The following is a 14,997-nucleotide window of genomic DNA, read 5'->3' on the forward strand; positions in this document are numbered from 1 at the left end:
ATATTTGCCCAGAACTATTTCAGTGTGTTTGCAGTAAGTTTGTAATACATCATTTTATAATTAAATTCGTGCGTAAACACTTCATGTGATGCACTGTGAGATACAATTCATTAAGGGGGCTCTTAGTTTCAATAACGGCAAAGTGGCTCAGGAATATCCGCGATGATGTGCGGAAAAACAAGATAATGGATCTCCGCTCTTTTAATCGCATTTTCTTGTATTGTCCGGACGAGATCGGAGGAAATCGCATCATGAGGAAGGTTAGAAAACTCGGAACGTTTTATATCAATTTCGTTTAGTAGGTTCCTTACAACGGTCTGAAGAAACCGGCACGTTTCCTGTATGGTTTAATTTAAAAATGGAAACTGGTAATTGCATCTTTTATTTGTGCACTTCTGAACGGTTATTACATTTACGACGAGCTGAATTCAGACGGATATAGAAATTGCAAATATTGAACGTCAGTTATACTTTTTAAAGTTGGATTTGGAGATTCATAATTCATTTCTTCTTAATTATTTCCATTCCTTTGGAGTTAATTTCGAAATTGGCACAGGATACATATTAGTTTACTGATATATTTATTGCACATTTTGCCGTTTAATGAAAAAGATGAGTTACAGATCAGCCGCGGATTTGAAATTTATATACTACTACTAATTGCATATGTTTTCCAATGTATCTTTTTACGACTGAAAATTTAAAATTCAAAAAATGACATTTAAAAATTTGGCTCACTTAGAAATAAATTTCCTTTTCCTCAATGTATACAAAAAATACTAAATACTTTTCCAAACACTGTTAGAAACGGCGACTTTCATCTGTTTAAGATATACCTAGAGTCACTCAAGAATGTTATGCTCCTCCTTTATCTAACGATTTGGATATTGTCGCTGAAGAAACAATGCCCCCTAAGTAACATTTTTATCAAAATTCAGTTTCCACCAAAACACCAAAATAGCGCGCGGTTATTAACTAATTTAGTAGATAATTGCCACTGAGGGTTGCTTTCGCTGTACAGCAAAAATGAACCGCTCTCTCAACGGTAATAATAAAGTATTCTATTGAATACTGAGTTGTATAGAAAAAGACGTGTTGACGGGGTGAGTGTTCGTTGGAGAGTCCGTCCTCGTGTGTAGTCGCTGGCAGAAGTCCCTGGTCCTTGGCGCCACTCTGCCGGGGTCGTCCTCCGGGAACCCTGTGGTGCGTCCAGGCGGCGCTCTTAACGTTATACTTAAAAATGGGTCACTTGCGAACATTTGTACCCACACCACAAATTTATTTTGTTCTTTTTGAACTTACCACAAGAATTAAGGTTTTGTAAGGTTTTGTTTTTCTTTGACTTTGATTTATGTTATTACAATTTGAGCGTTTATTTTTGAAGTGTGTACTTTGTTCTTATTTCAAATAAACATAAAAACCGCCTATAACACTGCATTGATTTTTAACCAACTAATACCTCATCGTGCATAAACAACATTTTGTTGTCTTAACAAACTAAGACATTGTTGCTAAATCCTCTTCGAAGAATCTGTAATAAATTTCCTCGGTCAACCTGCCCTGAAAAAAAAAATGGAAGATTCAGAAAGTCTACGACAATTCCCACCCACTTGGCAAAAACTGGTATTGATTGCTTTCTGACACCGCATATGTATCTTCATATTTGATTGATATGAACTCATCGAAACAGACCCAGTCTATGTGGAACATCATCGAATAAAAGTGCTTATACATGCTGAATATGAATGTACAAAGAAAGTGGTTTTGAAGCTGTGCTGAAATTTAAATACACCATGGTTTTCTGAGTTGCTATGCCATGGCCTAGCATGTACCTGGGTATACCTATGTACCTAAATCTTCGTACTCTAAATATAGATACAATAGGTAATTTTTAAAAAGCTTCCAAATTATAGAGTAGTTATCTTCGATTGCGTTAAGCAGTTGTTCCATTTGAGGAGTAACTGTTTGAGGATACCCATTTTAAGGGGTACGTTTTTTAAAACGCCCCAGTTTCATTGAGATGTTGATATAGACGACTAAACATCCTTTGATATGGGATAACATTCTTCAGAAACGTGACTGGCTGCTACGCTATTGTTGTCGTTAACAAGACCATAAACAAAGAGCATAATGTACGGTTCACTATTTGTGTAGTTTACTATTTTGAAGATCGTAAGTTGTACAAGAAAACACCTCTTTATTAAAAAACTTACTAGATGCAACTGCATTTTGAACAATATTGTAAATACGTAACGTTAATTTTGTTTCTTATTTAGTTGTTGTTGTTTCGTAAATGTACATTTGTTATTATTTTGATTTCATTTGTTCTTATTTGTAAAGATACAAATCGCACTTACTTTTAAGTATAAACATAAATATCCTTGTAATATTATGGTTAATGTGTCACAAGGGGATTGTATTGGTATGAATAACTTGAGAACTTCGAATCTTGGGGAAATAAATTCAAGATACCTTTTTTTACGTGTTTTATGCATTAGAATGTAAATTCGTTACAATACTTGTAAAAAATGCAGTGACGTAGGTTTTTTTATAAAAAAAAATAGTTGTACACCACTGGTTGAACCTTTAGACCTCATATTTTAGGGAATACAAGGCCTACTATCTACATACCAAATTTGATTGAAATCGGTTAATAAATAGATTTCGGAGATATAAACAGTTAATTTTTTTACAACTTCAACACCCTGTATCTCCAAAACGAGGCCGTTCTAGATATATTTTTATAAGGCAAACGCCTACTATTTTAAAGATATCTATCTGCCCTCGAGGTTTCCTGCATAGAATTCGGACCAGTCTGTATAAATGTAACTGAACTTTTTTGGTACAAACAAAAAAGTTTTTACAGACCTCGATATAAACATCTTTTGGTTATCCTAACTACATATAGAGTGAACTTAGGCAAAAATTGTAAATTTTTACTTTGTTTAAAATGGCCTATGGTAATTTGACCATAAAGCTCTTTTAGATTATTTAATTTTCTTCAATTTGAGCGGTTCCGTAGCCTTGTACGATGATTTGTCATTGAGTTATCGTCGATCAAAGCAAAAAAATCATTTTTGACTATTTCAATCAATTTAAAATTACCACGACATACATAGATTCGTACTACAGAAATAGTTGAATGTTTCCAAATTAAAGCCACTAATAGTACCTACTATTGACTATAATAATTGAATACAAACTATTTTTATTTTATTTCTAAACGGGCGCGACATCAATAACATATTTGTACATTACGTGAGGCTTTCTTAATTTCTCTTTCTCTGAAGCATATGGCATGGTATTCGGTCAATATGCCTTTTGCAATAAAATTTGGTACTATTTGCAGTTGTTAATCAGGTACACAAATACTAGACGAAAGCTCTAGTCACAATGATTGTATCTGGGCGGATAATCCCCTATTAAATCCCAGTGTGTAATACATAGATTGCAATTATCGTTATTGAATGTTCGAGTGTTCGTTATTCGATAGGAATATTATCTCGGTATTGATTTTAGAATTAATTGATTTGCCATTAACCTAAATCATTTTAAATTGATATTAAATAATATATTAGTAGCATTAACATTGGAAAAACATTAGATTCTTAAGGTGGCAATATTCCTGGCCGAGAAATAGTGAAATTTCTGTCGTTTTTAGGTACTGAAATCTTTAAAAGTAAAACGTGTAGAACAAAAGTAATCACAAAATAAAATCCTTGATGTTTTGTTTATTCATTGTTGCCATTTAAATTTACCCAAATAAAATAATAATTAAAAAAAAGCGTTTGTAAAACATGCGTTTGCTGTTATTCTAACCCCACATTTTAAGAATTATTTTCACGTACTTATAAATAAAAGTAAACAATTTTATATGTAGGACTAAGCAAGTAAATGTTATAAGAATATTTACATGATCGTTTGATCGTTTTTTGCATCTGTTTATTCGTTTTACTGTGTGTAGTCGCTGGCAGAAGTCCCTGGATTTCGTCCTGTATTTTTTCTTTCAATACTTGTAAATTTTGAGGTATTTATTAATATATTTTGTTGAAAATATGCCTAAAAGACTGAGATCGGGGCTGTTTTCTGGGTACCTAACGTTTCTGATAATATTTTTTATAGTGTTCGGTGACGGGATCGCCCTCCAAAATAAATTTGCCGATATTCCTGAAGAACTTTTGCACATTATTGTTATTTGAATAATACAGTTTAATTATGTTTTATTTTTCGTCATCAGAATAACCCCTTTTAATTTTATTTAAATTTTTTCAAATTAAAATGGATTATTCTAATAATGGATAAATCCCATGTATTTTTAAAGGAAGGTTCGTTTCTGTCGTTTTTGTCTGATTGTGTGCAAGAGAGATAGAGTGACTTTGTCCTCATAGAGGGCTTTTCTCTCTGTCTGTCGGTCTCTCTCTCTCTGCTGGAGTTTCTAGGGCTTTCCCAGCATCTTCAGGATACCTAGGGAGGAAGACTTTTTAGCCTTCGGAAATGGCTGAAAATATAAACAAATCTCCCCTTAGTTCTGAGTAGAGCACTCGGTGGGTGAGGCAGACTAGTGCGTCACAATATATGAAAGAAAAAAAAACAGTATTTGCTTGTAGCTCGGAAGTACTCGAAATTCATTTTTTATTTGTGTGTGGTGAGCCTAAGTGGAGGTTAACATGTGAAAAGTCTCTTCATAAAATCATTTGTTTTTGGTGGTACGTACTGTCTAATTAAATTTTAAATACTCATAATATAAACAAGTACAGTGTGGGAAATGTATAACTAAAAAAATTAGTTCAGCTAATCGATGATGTTGCTGCATAAACTTTCAAATCAATNAGTTATTAAATGTTTGAAATTATTTGTCTTTGCGGAAAACACTATTTAAAGAATATGGGGCCCTTAAAGAATTTGACATTATACATTCATTTATCAATATTAAAAGACACCATGTGACAATATAAACAACAGTTGACAAAATTCAAACTATAACTGTTAGCAGATTAATTCTTAAATGGAATTAATTTGGCATAGATATTAAAAATGGAGTTTAATTAAATTTTATGTAATCAATTATAAAAAAAGGATCGGATAATATTAATTAAACTACAGAGGAAAAATTAATTAACTCTCCCAAATTTAACCACTGAACTTTTCTACGTAATTAACCTATTACCTAAATTACTCAGGATTGCTTTATCTCAATGTATCCAAGTCGATGATATAATCTAAGAAAACACTGTTCGTTTCCGTAACATTAATTATTTAATAATAAATCACAAATTTAGTGACTTTTAAATGAGGTGCACGTTCAAAATTTAATAAAAAATTAATTATTACTGATAATTTGCCGTTGTCATCTCACAGTTCAAGAAAAATATTTTATATTGTAGGAGTATTTTGAGCCAGACTGTGTTAAATTACAAACGTGAATAAAGTTTACTTAAATTTACTCTAAATGATAAGTCCTAATATAATAACAGAAATTTGTTGTTAAAAATTATAAAGGCAAGTTTATGTGGGTCGTCTTAGAAGTACATCTATAATATTAAATTTAATATTTTTTTAATTTTAATAGTGCACACGTATTTTAGTAATATACATATGTGCATTAACAAATTATACGGATAATATTTTACAGTCGATTTTAGGCTCGGTACTTTAGTCTGTGTTAAAACTTCATTAACTGATCAGGCTATTAGACTGTACATATACTGATTTATTTTATAATAGTATATTCACAGTCTAATCGCCTGATTAGTTAATCAAGCCTTAAACGAGACTCAAAGTACCGGGCCTCAGTGTAATTATTATCAGTTACATTCAAATTCGCTGTCATCTATCAAATCTCCCCGTAGTCTACTTATCTTTCTCACTATCATAGGCGAGGCTCGTTAAAAGCTGGGACTAAATTTCATTAATAGCTGTAACGGAATTTTAAATATATGAGTTTATAAAGAAAACATTTCAAATAAAATTAAGTATGCTGTGTATCTAAGTCTTACCATTCACACGATTTACAAGCCTATTATATCTGTCTTATATAGAATTATTAAGATGTACCTAAGTATTTATTGGTGTAATATTGTACGTTCGTTTGTATATTTGGAGGATAACATTATTATTTGTATAATGTTTCGAGTATTTATTTTATTTCTTTGTAAAATAAACCTTAGCTGAATTATTAATTTCTTATGGTTTTAATAGATAACTAGTAAGAAATGTCTCAAAAATAAAAAAGAAATTACCTAACTAGTTGCCATGGAATTGGCCATAACTAAAATAAAAATATTTTTTATAAGAATATCTGTCTATAGAGAAACACATTCATATAGTCAGTAAAGTAAATAGAAGGAAAAAAATAGGTATTTTTAATAAATTAATAATGTTGCAAACTTTTGAAGAAATTATCTCTTATTCAAGCATGATAATAAATAATAATACATTCTTAAAATACAGAAATAACATATGTGTTTTATCGTGGCTGTTTCCTACTATTATTCATTGTTTAAAATACGATATTTTGTAATAAATATTAGGTGTACATACTCACATTAGTAGTATTTAGAGATATTTTACATAAAACAGGTAATAACGACTAGCGTGTCTATGGGATTACTTATTTAGTATATCAAACCTATCAAGGCTTGAATCATAAATATGTAGATCCATTTTAAACAGCGATACAGTTTACTATGCAGAATATGTAACAAATTTTCTTTGCCACAAAGTTAGGGATAAAAAGTTAAATTTAAAATAAATATGCGTGATTTTTCAATAGAAGACCTCTTGAGGGCAACTGACTTCACTTTGGTATTTATGCGTAACATAATTTGTCTATTATAAACGGGAGAACAACTATATAGTGTTGCTGATGTTCCACAGGACTCTTAAACTCTAATTCTTTATATGAAACAAGTAAAATAAATAAGCATTTTTAGATAATTCGTCAAAAGAAGTCTTTATAGAAATCCGGCAATGATTTTCAGTGTGTGACCTGTTATTCACATCTATCTTATACGGTCAATATTGAGCGTAGAGCGTTGCGGTTTGAGGTAAATAAGTCAGTGTTTTGAAAAAAAATTGTACTATTGGAAAATGTTTTATTTCCTTTAAATCGTATTTATACAAAATTGAAATAGATATTTTTCACTTCAAATTATCCAAGCTGATTCAAAATTCAGTACAAAAAATTTTATGACGTATTGTTGAGGTCTAAATAAGATTTTTTCCCGTAGAAACGTGGATCCTCAAATGCTTAATTTGCGATATACAGGAGTTTTTTATTTTTTTCGATTTTGGAAGAATAATTTCCAAACAGATTTAAATGTTGGCATAAGACTTGGGGTACGGGGGTTATTTAGGATGCTAAATTTAAATATGACATTATTTTTGACACTGCTTGTGGCGGGCGCCAACTATAAGGGTACGCTTGAATTAAATTGGCTCTAATTTTCTTGCTACCCTGTGCAGACGTTTCGTATTAGTTCGTCAATCAATTTTACAGCCATTTCCGAGATAAATTATTTTTAAAGTTCAATAAATTTGGGCATTTTTTTATTTTGTTTTTTTCGTAATAATTTGTTTTCTAAGTTCCTAAGAGTCTTAGATTTCAACAAGTTTGACAGAAAACCTTTAAGAATAGTTGTCAAACTAAGCAGTCATAACCTACTATCTTTTTTCTCTAAGTATTTTGATATTGACAATGCTACTACTAGTCAGCACTGATTTTCTTGAAAACGGTTAGTTGTATCAAAAAAATGTAAAGAGCTAAAATTCAAGATCAATGCATTACTGATTAGACGGTGAAAATAAATTTTAAAATATTTCACCGTAAATAGTTAATAAAATTTGAAAATATGATATGTATTTCATCAGCTAATATCTCGAAAATGGTTGGTCTGAGAAATTTCGACCAAGTATACCTTTTTTAGGTATACTTTTTTTGCTTAAAATTGATATAGGAATAAACGCACTAATACAAAATATCAATGTACAGGGTAGCAAAAAAGTTAAGGCCAATTTAATTCAGATGTCCCGCCGATATAGGTGCCGCCCTCTACAAGCAACGTCGAAAGCACACCAAAAGTTTTATTTTGACCTCGAAAGTACGCCCCTAAATTCTTTGTACTGAATTTTGAATCATCCTGTATTTCTACATTGCAATATGTTAGTTAACTTAATTTTTGTGCTACAATTAGATGATATGACTTTACTATGTAAAAGAATAAGATGTTATTATTTGAATTTTCAGCTGTCAATTTCCTCCTCGAAATTATTTATTTGCGGTGTACTTACGAGTTTGAGTTGTGTACATGTGGATGGCAAGGTTACAACAGCACTAGTTTGACATATTGTTGAGTAAATGTATTTTATAGTAACTAACTGCTTAAGTATAATAATTAGATAAACGTTTAATTGCAAAGTTCATTTTTTGAGTAATTTAGTGTATTTGTTTTTAAAATAAAGCAATTTTAAACTTTATGATACTACTTAACGTAAAGAAATTAATTTTTCAATCACATTGGTTATTTTTGTTGTGAAGTAACATTTATATTAAGATTATTGTACATGTAATTTAATTCTAATTCGTTCTTAAAACCAGCTACTATTTTTTAAATTAGAATCCGTCATAGTCCTTTAAAGATAGATTTACGGACTGAGGTCTTATATATTTTTCATGGCATATAAACATACCAAACTGATAATTATTGTAGTACCTTTAAGGTAAGATAAAGTAATGCCCGATATTCGTACCCTTCAAATGTTTTCTCACCCATTCACTTTCTATTCCTGTAAAAATGTACTCTGATTTCATTCGCAGCATCTAAAATGTTACGTGCTTTGCATCCCTAGACTGCTTTGATTCTTGAGGACGTCTTGACACGTATCTCCGACAGGACATGACGTGGAAAGTGAGATGTTATTTTTTGTTACAGAAAATCTGTGGGGGATGTCGGCGAACGTGTGCTGCGAAGTACTCCGGATTGGGGTGAAACGGCCATAAACGGGGACCATTTGTGGGTTCCAACATCGGTTTCCGGAGATTTCTGCTACGTTGGAGACACTGACTGCACGGTAAGAACGATCATTAGTGCCACGACAAGATAATAACTAGCCAGATAATTGCAGAATGTAAATAGTCGTTATACATGTGTATTTCAAGGGCTGAAAAACGGCGGGTTCTAAATAACAAAGATTAAACTTATAGGAAGGCTTTTCATAAGTTTATAGTCACATATTTGAAGCCCAAATTACCACAACAGTAGAGTTATATCAATGTTATAAATATATTTTATATTTCATGGAAAATTTGTAGAAATATTACTAAAAATAACATTTCCTAAAAATCGCACTTGTTCTTAAAACTATATGGCTTTTTAAAAAATGTGTAACTAATAATGTATAATATGAGGGGTAGTAATCTGAATGTATCCGTTCATTCCGATTTTTAATGGTGTTTAGAAAGGCCCCAAAAGTCAATATATCCCGCTTTGTGAAGAACTAAATAAAAAAGATTGCCAAAAACTAAATATTTCCAAGCCATATTTCTAGAAACGTTTTAATCATTGTAAGGAGTTCTTTTACTAAGTAAAGTTAGTCCAACACCACACCGTATATAGGGCGTCAAAAAAGTATAAAAAAGGAGTTCTCCAAATAAAATTTGAAAAGTTTATATGAATGTATGACAGAAACGATTTTTGAGATACAGGGTGTTCGTATGTAAAGAGTAAGTTTTCGAACAAAAATTATTTTTTCCTTTCAAGTTCGATACATGGTATTACCTAACGAATGTGTATGATTTGAATTTTGCTTTGAAAAGTGAGATAATTCAAGGACGGTAGTCAGGGGAATTATCATGTTTTTTTAAGCAATATTTATGCAAAATTAATTAATTAAAAAAGGCATTCTTATTTTTTTTCGATAAAACCCACCCACAATTTTCAAGAAAATTGCAAAATATGATACCCATAAGCTATGGACATTACACAAAATTTGATGACACGCATTATGTCAACACAAAATTTGACTGTGATAAGTTAGTTATTTATAGGCTAAGATTAAAATGTGATACTTTACAACGCAAGGGCGTCGCCAGCCAATGGGCTAGGGGGGTAAGATAAGAGAGAGGATGGGAGAAATATAAATTATATGTTGAAATAGGTACAGTTAATTATTTTTTTTAGAAATATTTTTAATAAAACCTTCTAGTCGAGGAAATAAAACACTGAACACTGAAAATTGCATCGGTGCATAAGAAAAATGCATTTTTAAAATTGCTACTCGAAGAGTTAAAAAATGGAAAATTTATAACTTGGAAAATATTGACGGAAATGAGTTCAATTTTGCTAATCAATCAATCTATTCAATTTTGCATGTATTTTTTGTAATGCATAAATGTATTTTTACAATAAAAAACAATTAAGAATAAAATATGTTAGTTGTCACAGAAACCAACCATCCTGGGTACTAGGCACCTCGAGAATCGTTACCTTCATGATATTCGTGTTGAGGGACCTCAAAAACCACGAGGTAACGAGCTAATTTCCACAAAACTCCAGGAGACGACATGGAAACCGGCCACCCTGGGCACTAGGTACCTCGAGACCGTTGCCGTCGTGATATTCATGTTCAGCGACCTCAAAAACCTCCGAGTAGTCAATGAACTCATTACCGTCAATATTTTCCAAGTTATAAATTTTTCAATTTTTAACTTTTCATTTCTCATTGATCACATAGGGTCACATACTTTCTGGACGCTCTAACGAATCGAATGCAAAAAACTGTATCACGATCCATCTTACTGCACAGATTTCGGAGGTAAGGTAGTTTTTAGTGCTTTATTTCCTCGACTATTTTTAATACGAGAAAAACGAAAAAATATAAATAACTAACAAAAATTTAACGAAAATTATGTAACACATAATCTTTTCTGATTTTTTGAAAATTTGTCGACCACTTTGTTAATATAATCTTCATGATTGTCAAAAATAAGCTTTCTGTGTATACTCATCGTTGCTTAAGAAAATTGTTCTACTTTTTTCGAATTTCTAAGGGGGGCAGCTACCTCCCCTGCCCCACCCTTGGCGACGCCCTTGTTACAGGGCAAGCATATAAGTGTAGTGCGTAGAATATTTTTTGCTACCAACAATAATAGAACTACTATGTATTGGCCATAAATTTATTGAAAAATATAACTCATTTGTTAACACTTTTGTTGAAAGTGCTATAATGCAAAGTGTAATTATTAAATGTTGATGTTCCGATCAATTTATGGATAATGATATTTGCGTTACCTATAATACCGAATTCTGGCTTTTCAGGTTGATTTTGATTTTGTTTATTTTCTAAATCAGAATTTTATTTGCTTTGTTTATTTTATTTTGAACAGTCTGTTAGTAATGTGGCTGAAGTCCTACCGTAACAGTAACTGGTAAATTGTGTCGTTTAGCGTGATTTTAGATATGTAGCTATTTTGCAAAGAGCAATTCCTATTAAATGCATTCCGATAGATTGAATAGTATATTTATTGTTTGTCTATAATATGAATTATCTATGTGTGATGTTTATTGGACGTAGAACTAAATACTTTCTTTATATAATTCTAAATTAAATTTGTCGACAACTAAAATTGTTCTCTGCGTATTTGTTTTTAAAATAGGAATTATTATTATTAACATATCATTCTTATCTTCCAAATCATCTACGGTTATCTTTATTGATCACGGCGACATGCGACGCCCAAGCCAATTACTATTATGACTAACAAAAAATTAACGGGAATATCGGAAATAGAAAGGTAATCATGATTCTAGGCTTCTATTCAAAATTTGTTTAATTCTTTTCTACTATACACTCCGGACTTCTTTGCATAATGTCTTAGATTTTTTCTTTGGTATTAACATTGTTCTGAGCATTGAATGTAGACTTCATACACTTGATGATTTAAGCATGTTTGATTGTTCAGCTAAATAAGCTAACAGAATATCATCATTTACTACCATTACTTTTTTCTTTTAACATTATTCACACAATTTTTATGCTTTTTCGTGCTTTTTCCTGGATTTCATTGGTAATAATTCACCACTGGCGGCAGCAGCTGCTTCTTTAATATCGAATGGATTGCTTTCTTCATCACTTTCGTCAATATTCCTCTTCAAACGTCTTACAGATTTGTAAAAATATAAACATCAAGACGTCAAAAAGATACTTGATGCATATCTACATTGTTTTTAATGCAAGTTTTGACGCAGATCTCAGTAGAATTAATTTAAGCTATCCTAAAGAAATGTTTTTTTCTTCGTCTAATATTGTAATCACGAAATTTAATTTCATTTCGCAATATACCTTGTGGTATCCAATTAGAAAATAATTCCTTTAATATACCAAGCAATTTGGTAACCATTGTCTTTGTACATATTGAGTAATTGATTATATTATTTCAACTACTTTCAACTACTATTTACAACATCTCAGTACTCTACATATACTACAAAAATTATTCCGCAACCATTTTCATTTCAAGAATAAAATTGCTTCAAACTGGATTAATAAATTGAATTCCAAATTAAATGCGGCTTCCTTGTGAACCGTTCAGTATGAAAAGGTATTCACAGAGATGAAAATTTTATTAAAAATGTCCTCGGAATGATTTTTTTTATAGACGGTGCTCTTAATTCAGTAACTTAATGCTAATTTAGAAAGTTTTCAAACGCAACATTACCCGATTGAAATTCACTGATTTCAGACGCCCAATTAAATTCGTAAACCCAAACTCTATCACGTTATCTGAATGTGTTAATCAGAGAATTTTTTTTACTTTTAACTAGTGCCATTCGACCTCTACAATTTCTGGCACTGACACACCGAACAAATATTTGATAAATAATCTCCATTTTCATGCATTTTTTTCCTTATTTTCAGTGCCAAAAATATAAAATAATAAATACTCCTATTGGGTTTTATCCCTCGATATTTCTCTAAAAAATGACAAATTGTCTTCTATTTTAATTTAGAAACTGATAAAACTGAAGGATATTATATAGGGTGTAAGAAGTTTGACTGCCATTACTTCAGCATGGGATCAATCAATCATAAATGAATAAAAAAGTTGCATATTACAGGGGCGTAAGATTAAGAGTTTTCAAAATACAGCGAGTATTAATATTGGGGAGTTTCATCACAACGTGACAACAGCGCTTAGCTAATGTCACACAGCTGATGCACACCACGTGTGCACGCGGCAGATTTGTCCTATGGAATAACAAAAATTATTGTGAAACATTTAATTAATTTCAAGACAATTGTTTTCCAGTTTTTAAATAAACAAAATTAAATGTATCGATTTGGTAGTACGAAGATAGTGTTGTGCTTAAATTTTAGTTCGAATTTTAGTAATTATGAATTTCTTAAAACAGGAACTTTTAATCAAATTATGAATTTGAAAAATATGTAATTAATGTACCCAAAGATACACGTCGTCCAAATAATAATCATACATATTAAAAATAATGTAGGTACTTACCAAAAAGCAAAATTCAGTAATTTTTAAATGTAACTACAAAACCAACTACAACATATATGCTTAAAATGTCCACCACGATGCACGCACGACACCTTCGAATCCACTTTTCGGGCATTCGCTGGAAAGTACCCGGATTTATCTTTATTTGATGGGCAACGCCAGAAATTCGTTCTCGCAAATCTTCGAATGTTGAATTCCAGATACCAACTGAATTGCGTATTGGTGGTTGTTGGACACCTTAATACCTCGTGTTAACCGCCGCGCCGTTGTCACATTGCTCGATATGAATTTTATCGGATTTTAAACTTATTACAGCTCTAATTATTTTCTAGAATTAAACATAAAGAAATTCAAAAAAGTGATAAACAATGTATTTTATGGTATTTTATGCACGCAGTTACGTCAATATATCTTAATTAATTGAACTTTTGTACATCAAGTTGGAGATTTTGATAATTTTTTTCTCGGAAAAACTAGTCGACACTATCGTAAGTGTTCTTGTCCACACGTGAAGGTAAAATGCGTGGAACTCGGGGGAGAAGTTCTGGTCCAACATTTGTTGCATGGATTGGGAAAAACCCCCTCAAAAACCCAGTCAGACCAGGGACTCCAAAACTTGTTCCAAGCCCATTTGAGTTCGAAATTCAAGGAACTTTGGAGACGGAAGTTGTTTTGTAAACGTATCCGCCAATTGCTGACCTGTAGGAACATAAACAAGTTTTACTTTTTTTTGTTCAATCTGCTCTCTAGCAAAGTGATATTTTATATCAAAGTGTTTTGAACGCTTATGACCTGTTGGATTGTTACCGATAGATATACAACCGTTATTATCTTCATAAATGGTTATAGGCTCTGAGAGGTTTATTTTAATATCACATAAAAGTGAGTTTAGCCACAAAGCTTCTCAAACACTTTTAAAGAGTGCCATATATTCAGCTTCAGTAGATGAAGCTGCAACTGAATTTTGTCGCTTTGTATTCCAACACACTGTATTAGTTTCAAATAATTGAAAAATATAACCAGTTGTGCTTTTTCGATCAATTTCATTACTTCCCCAATCAGAGTCTACAAAACCAATTACAATATGGTTATATGTACTGCGTTTGTAAACTAATTTAAATCTAATTTTAATTAAATTCTTGATAGACTTACCAGTCAAAATGAATTTCCTGCCTTTCTTAATGCTTACCCCACCTGATTTATTGAAAATGACAGTCATACCTGCTTCCTGGATACGGCGTACTGATAGGAGATTATGAGGTACCTCTGCAGCATACAGAACGTTGTCCAGAACTCCGGCTACGCCCAGATTTATGGTTACGTTAATAGCACCTTTTAATGTAGCAGTGATGGAAACACCAGTTTTGGCTACTGATATTTTTAATGGGTTTTCCAGTGGAGTAGCAGAAGTGAAGACATCCGATTTCGGTTGGCGCTTTTTGTGTTTGTGATTTGTGTCCAACCATGAAGGCAAAGCTTTC

General features: G+C 31.7%; 1 protein-coding gene across 7 annotated transcripts in view; it reads left to right on the forward strand.

Moving 5' to 3' along the window:
* LOC108913671 (eye-specific diacylglycerol kinase) overlaps positions 1-14,997 on the forward strand; it is a 674,863-nt gene that overhangs the window by 474,476 nt on the left and 185,390 nt on the right. For all 7 annotated transcript variants that reach the window (XR_002763331.1, XM_018719260.1, XM_018719268.1 and 4 more), the window contains exon 3: positions 8,931-9,069. Coding sequence is in view for 6 of the 7 variants with exons in the window: in XM_018719260.1 (XP_018574776.1) it covers positions 8,931-9,069 (139 nt within the window). In the remaining variant the exon portion in view is untranslated. The remainder of the gene's footprint in view (positions 1-8,930; positions 9,070-14,997) is intronic.

The sequence above is a fragment of the Anoplophora glabripennis genome, unplaced genomic scaffold (assembly GCF_000390285.2).
Source record: "Anoplophora glabripennis isolate ALB-LARVAE unplaced genomic scaffold, Agla_2.0 scaffold34, whole genome shotgun sequence".
Classification (NCBI taxonomy): domain Eukaryota; kingdom Metazoa; phylum Arthropoda; class Insecta; order Coleoptera; family Cerambycidae; genus Anoplophora; species Anoplophora glabripennis.